Source organism: Gadus morhua, chromosome 7 (assembly GCF_902167405.1).
Source record: "Gadus morhua chromosome 7, gadMor3.0, whole genome shotgun sequence".
In the NCBI taxonomy this organism is placed as follows: domain Eukaryota; kingdom Metazoa; phylum Chordata; class Actinopteri; order Gadiformes; family Gadidae; genus Gadus; species Gadus morhua.
Window position 1 is genome coordinate 26,387,057 of NC_044054.1, and position 16,242 is coordinate 26,403,298.

General features: G+C 42.9%; 1 protein-coding gene and 2 long non-coding RNA genes across 3 annotated transcripts; all 3 read right to left on the reverse strand.

Moving 5' to 3' along the window:
- Nucleotides 1-985: 985 nt before the first annotated feature.
- On the reverse strand, nucleotides 986-2,371 carry LOC115547376 (uncharacterized). Its single transcript, XR_003977353.1, has 3 exons — nucleotides 2,197-2,371; nucleotides 1,206-1,292; nucleotides 986-1,075 (listed from the first exon to the last, which is right to left on the reverse strand). It is a non-coding gene; the product is annotated as an uncharacterized LOC115547376 (long non-coding RNA).
- Nucleotides 2,372-3,965: 1,594 nt separating this feature from the next.
- LOC115547372 (gastrula zinc finger protein XlCGF17.1) lies at nucleotides 3,966-10,762 on the reverse strand. Its single transcript, XM_030361562.1, has 2 exons — nucleotides 10,705-10,762; nucleotides 3,966-6,273 (listed from the first exon to the last, which is right to left on the reverse strand). The coding sequence occupies exons 1-2, from the start codon at nucleotides 10,715-10,717 to the stop codon at nucleotides 5,126-5,128; spliced, it is 1,161 nt and encodes a 386-aa protein (XP_030217422.1). The 5' UTR covers nucleotides 10,718-10,762; the 3' UTR covers nucleotides 3,966-5,125.
- A 540-nt stretch (nucleotides 10,763-11,302) lies between these two features.
- LOC115547375 (uncharacterized) lies at nucleotides 11,303-13,464 on the reverse strand. The gene is made up of 2 exons (XR_003977352.1): nucleotides 13,059-13,464; nucleotides 11,303-11,876 (listed from the first exon to the last, which is right to left on the reverse strand). It is a non-coding gene; the product is annotated as an uncharacterized LOC115547375 (long non-coding RNA).
- Between the last annotated feature and the right edge of the window lie 2,778 nt (nucleotides 13,465-16,242).

Below are 16,242 nucleotides of genomic sequence, written 5' to 3' on the forward strand. Positions count from 1 at the left end.
GGAGCATTTCTGGTTTACGTAACAAACCGTTACCGCCCTTTACCTTGCGTGACCACGCGCTGCTCCTGTCACCTAGCAACCCTGACAGCTGAACTGACCTGTTATAGTAGTTTTATAATAATTGTTGTAAATAGTCACATGAATGTTTGTTGTAAATAGTTTTATTGTTGTATATATTTTTTACAAGTTATATACGAATACATTAGTGAATACAAAAAAGTTAGTAAGGGTTTTAATAAATAGTTAATCAAAAAAGTTAGTTAAATAGTTAGTTAAATAAGTTAGTTTCAATAAATATGTAAATAATAATAAACAATCTTTTAAATACAAAAGAACATAAGTTATTTGTCCACCAAACGCTCCAAAAATGAGAAAAACCTATCCATTCTTTCCCTGGGCTCTTCTCTCCTCTGCCTCCCCCCTTTGTAGCCTCATGTCCTCTTTTATTAACTGGAACATTTACATTTTACATTTACATTTAGGGCATTTAGCAGACGCTTTCATCTTTAATCCAAAGCGATTTACAATAAGTACATTTGTCATAAGAAGTGCATCAATATATCGCTGTCGGTACAGAAAGGATGTTCATAGAACCAAGTGCAAGTACCACAATCGCTAGGCTAATCAATTCCCCGTGTTACAGCCATGATAGCAGCTACTGCAGTTGCTACACAGTTAAGTACTATAATACAATACAATACAACACAGTGTACAATGGTTGCCAGAAGGGGGAGGGTGGCTATGCAGTCGAGGTGGACTCTGAACAGGTGAGTCTTGAGTCCTTTTCGGAAGATAGTGAGCGACTCTGGAACATGTCTTCATCTTTGTCCCTCTTTCTGGACCTTGGCCCTTGCTGTCTTTCCTCCTCCTGATCCTTGTCCTCCACCTCCTGATCCACCACTGCTGTACTTGCTGTACTTGGCCCTGGTGTGTTCTCAGGGATGGAGGCAATTAGGACAGGGGGGTTGGTGGAATGCCTCTGTCCCAATACCTCATCCATGGGGACAAACCAGGGCCAAGTGGCAGCACTGGGTTTCCCACCTACCCCCTCTCCTGACCCTGGATACTTGCAATCCTAAGGCAGAGGAAATCAATCATGGCAGTTAACAACAACAACAGCAGTATCAAAACATATTTCAGCAAAAGTGTTTATTAACTTGCATGGTTAAAACAAATAATGTATATTTAAAATGACATGTACATACTTTATATTTTTTTTTAAATTGTCCCATTTTTTCTTTGCCTGCAGGGGAGTCACCTTCACCTGCAGGCCTATTTTCTCCAGAATTGTCCTAAACACAGAGACATTATTAATCAGAGAAAACAAGAGACACATTTATCAATCATGTTAATAGCTCATGTTAACAATCGGCCATTTATAATATATATATTTGACCATCTTGTAAAGGTTACATCTAAATTAGCCCTCATCCTATATGAAGCCCATAATAATAAGACAACCAGTAGAAGTCAAAACACCCTTTTCCTTTGTGTGTTTTTCTAGTGCTGTCTAGTAGGCCTACTGATGCGAGCTGTGACTTTTTTTGTCTATCTTTCTTAGGACATCGTAGTAAACGATTTATGGGGATGTTGTATCTGTCCTGCTGTTTAATGAGGGCTAATTTAACTAACCTTTACAAGATGGTCAAATGTAGATATATAAATGGCCTATAATAATTTTTATAAACTAACTTACGATATAAATAAACGATTGTTTCTTTACCCCCAAGCCACACTTGCTCATCGTTCTCCCCCCTCAATAGATTAAATCGAGCAGTATGCTGCTGGCCCCCTAAACCAAAACCAAATGTTAGAATTAGTTTTGCTTTACACTACCAAACAAAAGCAGCTTAAATAGCAAAATAACCCAGTTAACTGTGTAATCAATCCCAACGTCTGTAACGTTACGGTCTGAAAACCAGGGTCCACAACCTGCGTTGGTCCATTTATCTAACGTTACAGAATAGCAAATTATCTATATAATCGCCACAATTTCGGTAAATATAACCATTTTATCCTCTTAAATTTGAAACTATAGGGCTTAACGGGTGTTCTTAGTTAACGTTACAGCGTCACTAACTGTAACGTTACCTTACTTATATTGCCTATTACTTTAATGAAAAAAGTTTTAAGGGCCCTTGTATTTTTAACATTTGTATCGTTAAATACTCGAGTGACTATAAACAAAATACTTACATTTAAATGCAGAACCTAAATCGCCATTCTCCGCCATCTTGATTGAATGCGCAATTAATCTTGGGAGGGATACGTTGGGCCGTGAAGGATCTTGGGATACGTTGGGCCGTGAAGGATACAGCCGATGCATCCTTCAAATCCGGGAAAAGAAGGCTGCATTCGTAGGCCGCATTTGAAGGACCCTTGGAATTGGGACAGCACTTGGCGCGACGCTGTGACGCAATCGGCGTCGACGCATCCTTCGAATGCAGCCTTCGAAGGATGCGTCCTAGGAATTGGGACCCCCTACAGCTCTTCGCTGCTCTCGACGCATATGATATACGTCACCACACCCGCACTTGGAACTCGGCACCGTAGTGCCGAGTTCGTAATATGTAAGCCGTAATATCAGGGACGCGGGAAGTCAGTCCGAGTGGGGGGTGCTGAGAGAGTCTATATAATGACGTCATAATAAATGCTGCGCAACATCCAATGTTTACAGAGACGATATGACGGGTGACGTCACATTTAGGGCTCCGCTCTGATAAACACTTACTGGTGTGTAAAAATACTAACTCTGCCAACTAGCCACTGTTATTCGAAAACGTTAGCAAGTAAACAATGTGGAAATTAGAGTCAACTCGGCTGATACTGTGCTGAATTGCACACACTAACAACTAAAATAAATAAAAGTGACAGTAAACGAAAGCCTACATTTTCATCCAGACTTACGAGTTGTCTGATATTAGGAAGGTGACGATTTCTCCGTCAAGTGAACCGTCCGTCCGTCTTTGCTCTTTTCTTGCCAACCAGTTTTCGTGCGGGATTCCAGAATTAAAACGATAACATTCAACGTGTCTATTAATATGGCCAGCAACATTTTATACCAGTTTTAGAATGTTTTTCACTACAACAGATGTTGAACACCAACGGGCTTATGTATAATCAGCATAGTAGGCCTACCATATTGAGCTATGGACAGGTCACATACGGAATGCAGGGAATTGGATGGCTTGTGTTTTGATCGCGAAGTTTTGCCTTTTGGTGCCAAAAAATCGGAAAATACTTATTTTCTGCGACACATTGCACTTGTAACAAGCTTGACTTTTCGAATTTTCCCGTCGCGCACACAGCATTGTTCTGGGTTGTGCGTCACTACGTCAGCCTACACAGACAATGTCCTGAATAAAATTAAATGCTAATATGATAAATATATAAAAAAAAGGGTGGATGTCAATGATTTCATGAATAATCATGTTGTATGATAAAAAATTCTACTGAAAAAAAAAAAAGTATTGATTTGTTCAGAAAACGTTCTCCCTTGCAGTTACAGCCAGGGACCGCCAGGGGAGTGCTGCAGCACCCTTAGGCCCCGTGCCCACTACATGCGTCCGTTGCGTGGTCCCCATTGACTTTAATGGGGACGGACGCGCAATACATTGTGGATCCGTACGTTCCGTTGGAGCCTTCTGGCCCTAAGCACCCCCACTTCCCGCGTCCCTGCGTAATATGTAATATTCGTAATATGTAAGCCGAGATAAACCTTCTGCCTTTGTCAACCATACTCGTTCTTTCAAGGATAAATCTCTCTGCAGCCATTGATTAAGCTGTTTCTTTGTCTTTTCACCAATCAAATTAAAGTTTGCAGAGCATCTCTCCTCCTCGTTAATCATTATATTAATCCCTAGAAGTAATCTTATCTTTGATTGGTATGTTACAAACCTGGGAGGTGTCGCTTTCTCTAAGGGAAAAAAGTTCGCACTTCTTCAGATACAAGCGGAGTCCAGAACTTGTGGAAAGTAATTATATTGTTTTGATAGAAATTGGCACTTGGAAAGAAGTCGTGTAGAAAAAATGAATAGGTAGACAGAGGCAGGGCAGGCCAGATTTTTTTTTTGCCAAAACCAAATTTCTCAATAGTTTGAAATATAAAGTTATGTTCTACTGTGTCAAAAGCTTTATAGAAGTCCAAGAAAAAGATAAAGCTATCATCAGGACATAAAAATGATAAATCAATTATATCCAAGACAAGCCAAATATTGTTTGAGACATGTATTTTTCTCACGAATCCCTGATTGGACTTCATCAATAAAAAAACATTTTTTAATCTATTTTCAATTGAGGCAAACATTTTGTAGCCAGTGTTTACTAATGAAATAGGTCGCCAATTATCTATAAACAGTGGATCCTTTTTGGGCTTGGGGATTAACGTAATTAAGCCTTGGGTCAGTGAAGGAGGTAAAGAACCTTTTTCAACACTTTCTAATATTACCTCAAGTAGAAAAAGAGCTAAATCTTGTGTAAAAGCCTGAAAAAACTCTGCAGAGAGGCCATTAACTCCAGGAGATATGTTAGTTTTACAATGTTCAACTGCAAATGTGATTTCCTGCAAGGTTATATGTTAAGGAACAGGGCGAGGGGACCCAAGCGCTGGACACAGGGAGACAGAGACGGGGAAAAAGGAAACAGGGTTTATTGGGACACGGGGTAGGAGACAAGCTGGGGCGAAGCAGTCAGGCAGGCGAGGGTTCGGCAACAGGGAGTCAGTCAGACAGGCAAAGACTCAGCGACAGGTGGGTAGTCAGGCGGCCGGCAGGGGTTCGGCGACGGTTAGGCAGAGTAACGGATGGAGAACGAAGGGAGAGGGGAGAGGGTTATCAAGAGAACGGGAACCCTGAACTGGGTCTAGAGAATGCTGGTAGCAAAAAATAAGTGATTCATCATCGCACAGAAATCAATTATTTACAACGATAAAAGAAAAGTGAATGAAAAGTTGGAAAGCGTCTATAATCGTGAATAAAAAATAACTACAGCAGACAAATTTAAACAAAAACAGGATAGAGGCGTGAATTAAAAGGTCCCATTGCCCGTTTCAAAGCACCCCATTGCCTCTGTGCTTGAGCATGTGCCAACGCAAATTGCTAGGGTCACTGAGGCTGGCGTTGCACCTTCAGGGCTTCTCGCCGGAGTGAGTTCTCATGTGGACCTTCAGGCTGGAATTCCGACTGAAGCACTTCACGCATTGGTTACACCTGTAGGGCTTCTCCCCGGAGTGAGTCCTCACGTGTCTCTTCAGGTGACCGCTCTGATTGAAGCACTTCAGGCATTGGTTACACCTGTAGGGCTTCTCCCCGGAGTGAGTCCTCATGTGGATCTTCAGGTGAGAGCTCGAAATGAAGCGCTTCACGCATTGGTTACACCTGTAGGATTTCTCCCTGGAGTGAGTCCTCATGTGGATCTTCAGGTGAGAGCTCGAAATGAAGCGCTTCATGCATTGGTGACACCTGTAGGGCTTCTCCTCGGAGTGAGTCCTCATGTGGACCGTCAGGTTGGAACTCCTCATGAATCGCTTCAAGCATTGGTTGCACCTGTAGGGCTTCTCCCTGGAGTGAGTCGTCATGTGCCTCTTCAGGTGAGCGCTCCTATTGTAGCACTTCACGCATTGATCACACTTGTAGAGCTTCTCCTCAGAGTGAGTCCTCATGTGGCTCTTCAGGTGAGAGCTCGAAATGAAGCGCTTCATGCATTGGTCACACCTGTATGGCTTCTCCCTGGAGTGAGTCGCCATGTGCCTCGTCAGGTGAGAGCTCCTATAGTAGCACTTCACGCATTGATCACACCTGTAGGGCTTCTCCCCGGAGTGAGTCCTCCTCATGTGGCTCTTCAGGCTGTCTTTTAGTTTGAAGCGCTCCGTGCACTGGTCGCACCCGTACGGCTTCTCGCCGGTGTGGGTACGCCTGGGGATGACCTTATTGGTTTTGTCGGGAAAACACTCGCCAGACAACACAGCGGGCCGGTCCTTGCCGCCGCCCCGATGCCCAGTCAGCTCCTCACGGTGGACCAGCTGCTCGCCGCGCTCCAGGCTCTTTGCCACGCCGTGTTCCGCAGACAGCGAGTTCAGAGTCTCCAGTTTGAACACGGTGAAGATGTTGTCATGGCCGTCCACCGCCAGTGGGTCCTCCCCTTTTCCGTGGACACTCAGGATCCTCAGCTCCCTGTCGTGACTTGACATGTGGGAGGAGCCAGGAGCGTCCACATGCAGACTATCCAAGGTGACGCTGGGTTGTGTGCTGCAGTCTCCAAAGTCATCGCAGTCTTCTGCAGAGGGAATAAAGGCAGAAAGTAATTGTCAGACCTGCAAACTCCTCAGAGGAAAAAAGGTGACATTGTCACGGGGAGATTTTTTTTTGACTGTAATATACAAATGACACTAGTCTGAGCGTGACTTAACAAAACTCAGCATACTTTATCAAAAATCAATGTCCAACATCCTTGAGGCTTATAAAAAATATTTTATTTACAACAATTTTTTCTTTTTGTCTCTTGTGGGGTGTTCCACAAAGCCGGTTTTATCACATAACCGGGTAAGTTAACCCAGGGTTTGCTATAACCCTAGGTTTTCCGTTCCCAAAGGATCACGGTATGTTAGTTGCTATAGAAAAATATGCGCTGAATCAAACCAGGTCGGAGCATGTAATGCGCAGGTTAAGTTTGAAACATAACCCGGTTTTGGGTATTTAAACCCCGTATTTAAAACCGTTCACCGCAGATTTCATGTTTTCACAATGGCATGTCCTTTTGATGAGAGAACTGCTGATATCGGAGCGCAAATTATGCGTGCAATCCACCGGGAGCGATTGATAAGACCACGGCTCGACATCTTGGCATATCAAATGACTTTTTGCTGGAGTGGAGAGATAGGCCTATAGATTCTCGCGCAAATCTTTAATATATTTTAATAGCCTTACATAGCCAACACTACCAATCGAGGACCTGGCCTCAGTTCACTCCAGACTATTTGCATAGCCCTCCGTTTTTTGCAAATGGTAGTTTTATCTAGGCTATAATGTTGGAGATGCTGAGCCCATCTCAGTCCTTTCAGATGACCCATCCAAGATTTGTATCGGCCTCCTATCATACAAAGATCATACAATATATCATACAATATTGTCCGAGTACTATGCCGAGAGGCACTTACAACACAAAGTATAAAATATTCCTAACGGACTTGCATCCACTGGAGAATGTTAGATCACTACACGCACTAATCCATCTTGATCTGTGAAGTTGATGAATTGTTACTTTTAGGTTTTCTACCCAGTTGCCAAAAAAATAAACATTTGGAATAGTATGCGCTGTGGCAAGTACATGGTTTGCATGTGTTACTTCGAAGGCAAAAAAAATCTAAAATACAAGAAAACACAAAAACCTACATTCAACCAGTGGGGTATGGCCCCTGTCTCTCTGAGGAGGTAGGTACCTCCAGGTACCCCCTCCATGCCAGGGCGCCCTGAATTTATGTTTATTAACAGCTCCTCCACCGGGGTCAAGACAATTTGAGGGCCAGATCCAGTCTGCCGACTGTCGGCCTTTTCCGATTTGGCTTAAAAAAATGGCTTATTTAAGTTTATACCAATACGATGGTGGGAAAAGCTTACCAGTTTGTATGTTTTTAGGGGTCCAAGCCAACAGGTTGGATCCCTATTGTTTTTGTAAGGATTTTTATTAGGGGTCCAAGCCAACAGGTTGGATCCCTATTGTTTTTGTAAGGATTTTTCCTATTATACTTACCTCCCTAAAAGTGGGACCACAGCCCAAACCGTAAATGGTGCCGACACGCCAATTGCATGACTAGATCCAGATCTCTTCGGACTATGCAGACGACCAAATCCAGACCCGCCGGCCCCTAGGTGGCGCTATACCAAGGAATACGCGTTTGGGGCTTTAACTCCCACACCGAACCTCCCACATTCAAAACCTTGTACACACAGATTCACTGGAGTCTGCTGCATCTTTTGGCATAGGCCACGCCCATTTGCGTCTAGAATTTTTTTTCGCAAAATCGCGAAAACCGCAAAACTGTTTTTTCGCTACTCCTCCCACATTTCTCGACCAATCAACACCAAACTTTGCACACGGCATCTTCAGACGCACACGCAAAGAAACCCTCAGACAGTTTTTTGATCCGACTTTCGACGACGAAACGGTAGCGTTTTGAATATTGGTTTATTAGCTAAATTTGACGTGGAAAATCAAAAATCCCAAAAAAAACAAAATTAGACATCGGATCGAGTCCACATTTGACAGACATGTCGGGGCTAGCCTTAATGTCGTTCGATAAAAAATTCGGAAAATTTCGCCATTAGGGGGCGCAATAAACGAGGAAATTGTATATCTTCTACAAAATTTCGCCGCGAAAACGCTACACTGACTTCTCGCTACTCCTACCACAGTCAAATCCTTTGTATCCACAGGTTCAGGGTAGCGTTTTGAACACATGCTTTGCGTCGTGCCGGCGAAACGCACATTTCTTGTCGCGTTGTGCCGGCGAAATGCACACTTCTTGGACCCCTGCATAACTGCTTGCAGTTCTAGTTATACTTCCCATCTAGAAGTGGTACCACAGCCCAAACCGTAAATGGTGCACACGCGCCAATTGCATCACTAGATCCAGGTCCGTGAACACTACGCAGACGACAAAATCCAGACATGCCGGCCACTAGGTGGCGCTATACCAAGGAATACGCGTTTTGGGCTATAACTCCCACACCGAACCTCCAAGAGTCCAAAAACTTGTACACACAGATGCACTGGAGTCTGCTGCATCTTTTGGCCTAGGCCACGCCCATTTGCGTCTAGAAATATTTTTCGCAAAATCGCGAAAACCGCAAAACAGTTTTTTCCCTACTCCTCCCACATTTCTTGACCAATCGACACCAAACTTTGCACACGACATCTTCAGACGCACACGCAAAGAATGCATGAAACACTTTTTTGATGCGACCTTTGACGACGAAACGGTAGCGTTTCGAATATTGGTTTATGAGCTAAATTAGACGTGGAAAATCAAAAATCCAAAGAAATCCAAAATTAGACATCGGAACGAGTCCAAATTGTGCACACATGTTGGTGCTAACCTTAATGTCGTACGATAAAAATTTCGGAAAATTTCGCCATTAGGGGGCGCCATAAACGAGGAAATTGTATATCTTCTACAAAATTTCGCCGCGAAAACGCTACACTGACTTCTCGCTACTCCTACCACAGTCAAATCCTTTGTATCCAGAGGTTCAGGGTAGCGTTTTCAACACATGCTTCGCGTTGTGCCGGCGAAATGCACATTTCTTGTCGCGTTGTGCCGGCGAAATGCACACTTCTTGGACCCCTGCATAACTGCTTGCAGTTCTAGTTTATACTTCATTTTTATACTTGATCCGCTGACCGCTTGGAAGCCATCGGAGTACATATTTTTTTAGAAGAAAGGGGTTATGTGGTAGGATCTTTAAGAATGCTTAACTGGGATATTTATATATTCATGGCTCAATTTAAGGATCATGCTTTTGACGTGTAACTAACGCATTTACGCGGTCAGCGATCCGATGCCAGGCTTTGGTTCTCCGGGCTGCAGAAGCTTTAGCGTTCCCTTTTCTTGTGACAATGACCTTCTACTCGTCATAGCTCTCCAGGAGAACCTGAAGTTCCATTTCATTGAAATAAGCGGCCCGTTTCGCCATTTCGATCAGGGTTTCCATGATCCATACATCACGTCTTTTTAGGTTTGGCGTGGACACGCACAACCCTGTGTTAACCAACCCTGAGTTGATTGAACTAATGCATAACCGCTGCTGTGGAACCGAAAACTCTGGGTTAGTCACTCGGCACAGGGTAAATCAACCTAGAGTTCAGCATTAACTCAGTGCATTAACTCAACACCCCTCTGGACGAGTGTTTCGCAAGCTCTCTTGCGTTGTATTGCGCGGATGCGGATGCGCATGCGCGGTAGCCAGGCGACCGTCTCTTCCAATGGCGAGCTCAGTTGGCGCTGTGTGCTTCAGGATTCCGATTGGCCCAGAGAAATGTCAATCATAAGAAAGATTCTGAAGCAAGTGCTGAGATTCCGATTGGCCCAGAGAAATGTCAATTATAAGAATGATCCAATAATTTTTCACAATTCTGGACCCCCCCCCAAAAAAAAACCTCTCCGGTTCTACACAATTCACGTGAATGACCAAATTGACTAAGAAAACGGCGATTGTCGCCAAAAAGCGACAAGTTTGCAGCTTTGAATTGTACTAATTGTACTAAATTAATAATTTGCACAAAGGGATACAGTATGTATCCATTTGAAACGTAGCACCGCTACGTTTCCCCCTTTTAAAGATGTGGGGAGGTCATGAAGACAAAACCCTGACGATCTGTTGTTTTCCATCCCCTGTTTTACCAATACTGTAGTTATATTGGGAATCAGAGCTGATCTGAGCATTCCTGACATCTGTCTGCTATGAAGAAGATGTAAATCATTCTAATATAAACTGTATAAGTAGTCCTTGTGTTTTAGCAGGGCTCTGGTCATGATGCACTTTCAAAAGAGGACCAGGCTTTTAAGTGCAAGCATAATTAGTAGAAGTAACCACCCGGAGATAACCATGGCAACCGGTCAAACAAATGTTCTTTTTACGATCATTCTGCGCTCGCATCCGCCGTGTTGATGAACAAATAAACCCCCTATATGAAATGTGTATTACTAACCTACAGCGGGCATGCCTCCACCAATATCCTCTTCATCCTTGGTTAAAATGGTGTCTGGGGTCTGCTGCTTTCCACAGAAAGAAGGAAACACACACAAGACATAGGCTGCATCCGAATACCTAGTACATACTATTTCTGTCTAGTGTCTACTACTTGACCATACTACACTTGACTGTGTAGTACGGTCTACAGACATGCGTAGAACGCCTCCGAACGCCGCCGAAACTCCACCGGATGTTTGGAGATGACGTATCTCCCCCCAGATGGCGGCAAAATGTACCTGTTTTCCGTCTTGTTATCGTTGCTATTAAATAAAAAAATGTCTCTTTCTACGCGAATGGCTCTTGAAATGGATATCTCTGCTAGAAGGCGTCGTCGTCGGTCATCTCGTAGAGCGACTTACCGGCAGTTTATGTTGCATATATGTGGACATTTGGTAAGTCATTTTTTTGGAATAATAATAATACATTTACAGTTATTTGTTACTCCGTGAAAAAGACGATTGAAGTTAATTTTTCCTTTTTTATTGAACACACACACACACACACATAAATAAAAAGCCGCTGTTGGTGGTGTCGGGTCAGCCATCTCTTCTTCGTTTGTTACCAGACTCCGGTTGCATTGTGGGATAGCGTAGTGTGGTCCGTGGTTCACTTTGGCGGTAGTATGCATTCGGAAACGACTTCCGTACTACAGAATGCATACTGAGTATTCGGACGCGCTAGATTTTTCGCATACTACAAAATGCATACTATATAGTATGCAAGTACGAGTATTCGGATGCAGCCATAATCTTTCATTAGCACAAAATAGTTCAATAGTCAATCCAAAAATAGTCAATCCCCGCTAACGACACATTGAATCATAAAGGTGTGTGCTTTCTATGGGTGTGTGTTGGAGTTGTAGCAGAGGACGCCTCTCTTTTGGATGGTGAATGAGAAGATGATTTCCAACCTGCCCAGTCAGCTCCTCGCCGCGGACCAGCTGCTCGCCGCGCTCCAGGCTCTTGACCACGTGTAGCGCCAGTGGGCCCTCCCCTTTTCCGTGGACGCTCAGTATCCTCAGCTCCTCGCTGTGACTGGACATGTGGGAGGAGCCAGGGGCGTCCACATGCAGACCATCTGAGGTGGGGCCGCGCTGTGTGCTGCGGTCTCCACAGTCATCGCAGTCTTCTGCAGAGGGGAAAAAAAGATTAAAAGTAATTGTTTCGATACATTATTTGCACAAAAGGAGACAATGTGCATTTGTACACTTGAACGAAACTATTTAGAAATATCTTTATGTAACATTGACACAGGTATAATTGTGTACTGCAAACACAGATTCAGAGTTTGAGAGGGATGTCTCCTCCTACCAACTCCTCCCTAGAGCTCCCTCAAAGCCCAAGCGGGTGACCAGGTTGAGGACACTGATCGAACACCAGTGCAAAATCACATGTGCACAACATGACATGCAAGATGGGCACACTTATTATAGTTTACAATAACAAACGACAACGTGTCATTGCCTGTAGGCTGATCAGCTAACATTTTTACGTTTTGAATTTAATGATGTTTGAGATTATTTGTTTATTCAACCTTTATTTAACCAGACAGAAATCACATTGAGGCATCTATTTTACAAGTGAGCACTGGCCAAGGTAGCAGCACACAATTAACATAAGACAGACAAATGTAATCAATAGGGACATAAAACAAAGTCAGAAATTAAAAACAGGCGCAGACCATTTGAATTGTTTGGTTGAGATACGACTTCAACAACTCAGTAAGTGAAATGAAAGCGGTACGTTTGAGTGATCTCTGAATTTCATTCCCAGCAACTGGTGCATTATAAGTAAAAGCAGTCTTTCCAAATTCTGTCTCTATCAGTGGAACATGTTATTGAATATACCTACTCGAACGCAGATTATACTCCTGTCTATTGAATGTGAAAGACTAATTATGTGATAAGAATGATAAACCAGCTCACGTGGCATCTGTCTTGAAACCCGTCTGGGCTCCTGACTGTTTCCATCTTCGAAATGCAACTCCCAAATCTGACTCGTGTTTCACCAGGGCTCTGGTCATGTTTTGCAAAAGAGCATCAGGCTTTTTAGGGCAGGCAGAATCTAGCAGTCAGCCTAGAATCTATGGGTGCTGTAAGATTTGTGGAATTTCCTTGTGCTTTAGGCCTGATGACGAGGATGAGGAATACATTACATCCAAGACCATTCAAAGACAGGAAATGGGATTAACGTCTTTATTAACTTGGAATCATGATTATTAAAACTTTTTCCAATTGCTACAAATGTAGAAAATAATAGTGCCCCCTGAACCGTCTTGTTTTCCACCCATCACAGCCGGGACACAACTCACCATTTCCCAGTGGTTTAGTCTGTGGTTTGCAGACGATGGCTCGAGCCAGGGCAAAATGTCTGGCTGCACACGATGCATTTGATCTCGTTTGAAGCCGCAAAGAAAATATCTTACTCCTCATCACCATCATTCTCCTCCTCAGCGCTTGGTTTTCTTTCATGCTCCGAGTTAATTGCAAGCGAATCGTAGCCGAGCCTTCTAAGAACAGTTGGCTAATCTCAGATACAGCACCTTTCGCAAGTAAATCCATTATGGACGAAAGCTGTTCTTCCAAAGTTGGGCCGCACGGTGACATGTTTATTAACAAATGGATACTGTTGTGGATAAAAACCCACAATAGAATACAAAATACGAGCGGTCGAAAAGGACTTCCCTTTCCTATGGAGATGACCCGGAAGTGCTTGGAGTAAAGGTGTTTCGAATTCTACAAATGCTTAGGAAGGGGGAGGAGCAAGGTACGTTTTATTACTCTGTTTTCTGGGAATAATGCAAGCAGAAACCAGAAAACAAGCCGTTTTTTCGTTTTGACAAGAAAACGAAAATCTAAATTTCAGTTCGTTTATTCGTTTTTTGGTTCTTACTGAGCGAAACGAATTTACCACTCAATATCTGGTTTCCGCCGGTGGGCGGGTCCTCTTATTGGCTAGCGTGCTTCATTGCCCTGTGCGCTTCATAATAAAAGTTCTTCCGTTTGATAATGTCGACAAAAATATTACTGTATTATAGACACTAGCAGACACAGAGGACCACACCACCCACAGTCAAGACTGACACGGCTTCAAATAACAATAATAGTATTCATTATCATTTGAAAGTGAGAACTTATGAAGTTATGATGACTTCAGTGCAGTTGATGTTTAGCCACAGTTAATAGGAGAGTAGACCTGAGGGCTTTACTACGACATGATTGTCCGGCTCTGAACTATGCGCTCTGTGCGCGTTCACATCAAAGGAGCTGCGATCGCGGGCTGCTGATTTCCTCACAGCCTGAGAGCTATGAGGAATACAAGTGATTACAACACATTTCTGACAGCTGAACATTGCGCAGGGCTCTCCGTGAGACGCACGCAATTCAACCCATTCACACGCCACACAACTTGCGCCGCTATTTAACAGTGGAAGGGTAGGAATCAAATGCGTCCGGGTGAAATTTCAAAATCGTCCGGGATTTTATTAAAGCCTCAATACATGTTCACATTTAATTTGCGTTGCGTTCCTCTGGGTCTGTCACAAACTAGTTGGGCTACGCCCTCCCCTACTCAGTTCTGTTCGCTCTGCATTGGTGGAAGTGAGTAGGGGGATTGGTTAAGTAAAGCCTTCAGATTGGACGGTTTGACTTTAGAGTTACCGCCATGTTTTGTATTATTTTTTTGCCATTATTGTTTTATAGGGACAAACATTAACACATTTCTCCATTCTCCTGCAGGGGATTGATAAAGTTCTATCTATGTAACAGAAGGAAACACTTACTCATGCTCCATCAAATATTCATACTCATACTTTGCACACTTTACCACAGCATTGGCCTACTGAATGCCACAGATATATTTTTAAGCATTGGACTGAATGCCACATAAATATAATGTATGTTTTGCACGTTTGCAACGTTTAAAAGTTCAGGGAAAAGTATATGCCACTACTGGTGTTGCTTAGGCCAATATCCTTTTGAGGCAGTGTTGTTTCTGAATATTAGTGTTAAGGGCCAATAATGCCTACTATCATACATTAGTCACCATGTCTGTGGACAAATTTGTATGCAGTCACATATTAATATATCCCCCCCCCCCCCCCCGCCGACAAAATCTCACTCTGAACTCAGTTCAAAAATGGAGAGCCCTGCATTGCGCATCTGTTGACCTTTATCCATTTACAGTAAACAGATAATTTTTTCTTGCTGGAAGATATTTTATATTGTTTTCATATTATTATTTACTGACAGTGATTACAGAATGCGAGTGTGTTATATTGAAAGCGAGGCTGGGTGTGCCTATGAATATAGGCTACAGTGAGTTTTTTAAGGTGCTGTACAAGCAAATCATATTGACTACTCTGTACAGTGACAAAGAGTGTACAGTAACCTACTTCATTCAATATTGAATAGGCTACTGTAGCCTACACTATGTACAAATGGTTTTGCTCTTTGCTCATGGCAGTTGTGGCAGTCATTTTAACATGTCAGCAGGCAAGCTTCAATCATTCCAGGATGTATTATGCTTTTTCATATAGCCTACTTGGAACGTGTTTTGAAATGGATCTATAGTAGCCTATAGAAATTTGCCAGCTGGAATACAAAGCAAACTCTCCTTCAAATGCACATTCATGGAAGTCTTGTATTGTCATCCCCAAATAATGCTGCAATGTAATAATATACATCTTTAAATGCATAATAATGAGTCATTATTTTTATTATGACTTATCAAAGATTTTTATTGGCTCCCAGAATGCAGGTCTGTTAGTGACTCCCAGTATCTCTAAAAACAGACTGGGAAGTAGAGCATTCAGTTACTGGGCTCCTTTACTGTGGAACCAGCTCTCCCCATGGGTCAGAGAGGCAGACCCCCCCCCCCCCCCCCCCCCCCCCCCCCCCCTTCACCTTTCGCACCTTGTAGTTTGGCCTTGGCGTCTCGCAGTCTCTCTGTGTTTCTATATGTTCTCCACAGCTCCAACCCCCAGTCTGAACCAACTGCAATTTTTCCCCTTGGTTTTCCTGGGAGTTTTTACTCAGTCGATGTGAGGGTTTAAGGGAAGAGGATGTTGTTATGATGCTCATGCTATGTAAAGCCCTTTGAGACAAACTGTTTGTAAAAACGGGCTATAAAAATAAAATTGCCTTGCCTTGCCTAACCCGCTTGGACTGTAATTCATATTCATGCTACTAGTTTGATCATTGACTGACTACATGAATAGAGATTCTTATAGAGGTCTTATAGTCAAACGGTATAGGGTATATACAAATTTTTATGTGTTTAGGCCAGTTATGAGATCTAGTTAACATCATTATAATTCATTTCCAAACACATTAAAGAAAAGAAAAAAACAAAAGCAAAGAGATTTTGCAGCAGTAGCACACTTTTACTTAAACATAGTGGGATAGGAATCAGGTTAACAAAACATCTAAGAACATCTAAGCTGTCTAACACATTACCAACGCAACATTGAAACATCATAAAACATCACAAAAAAA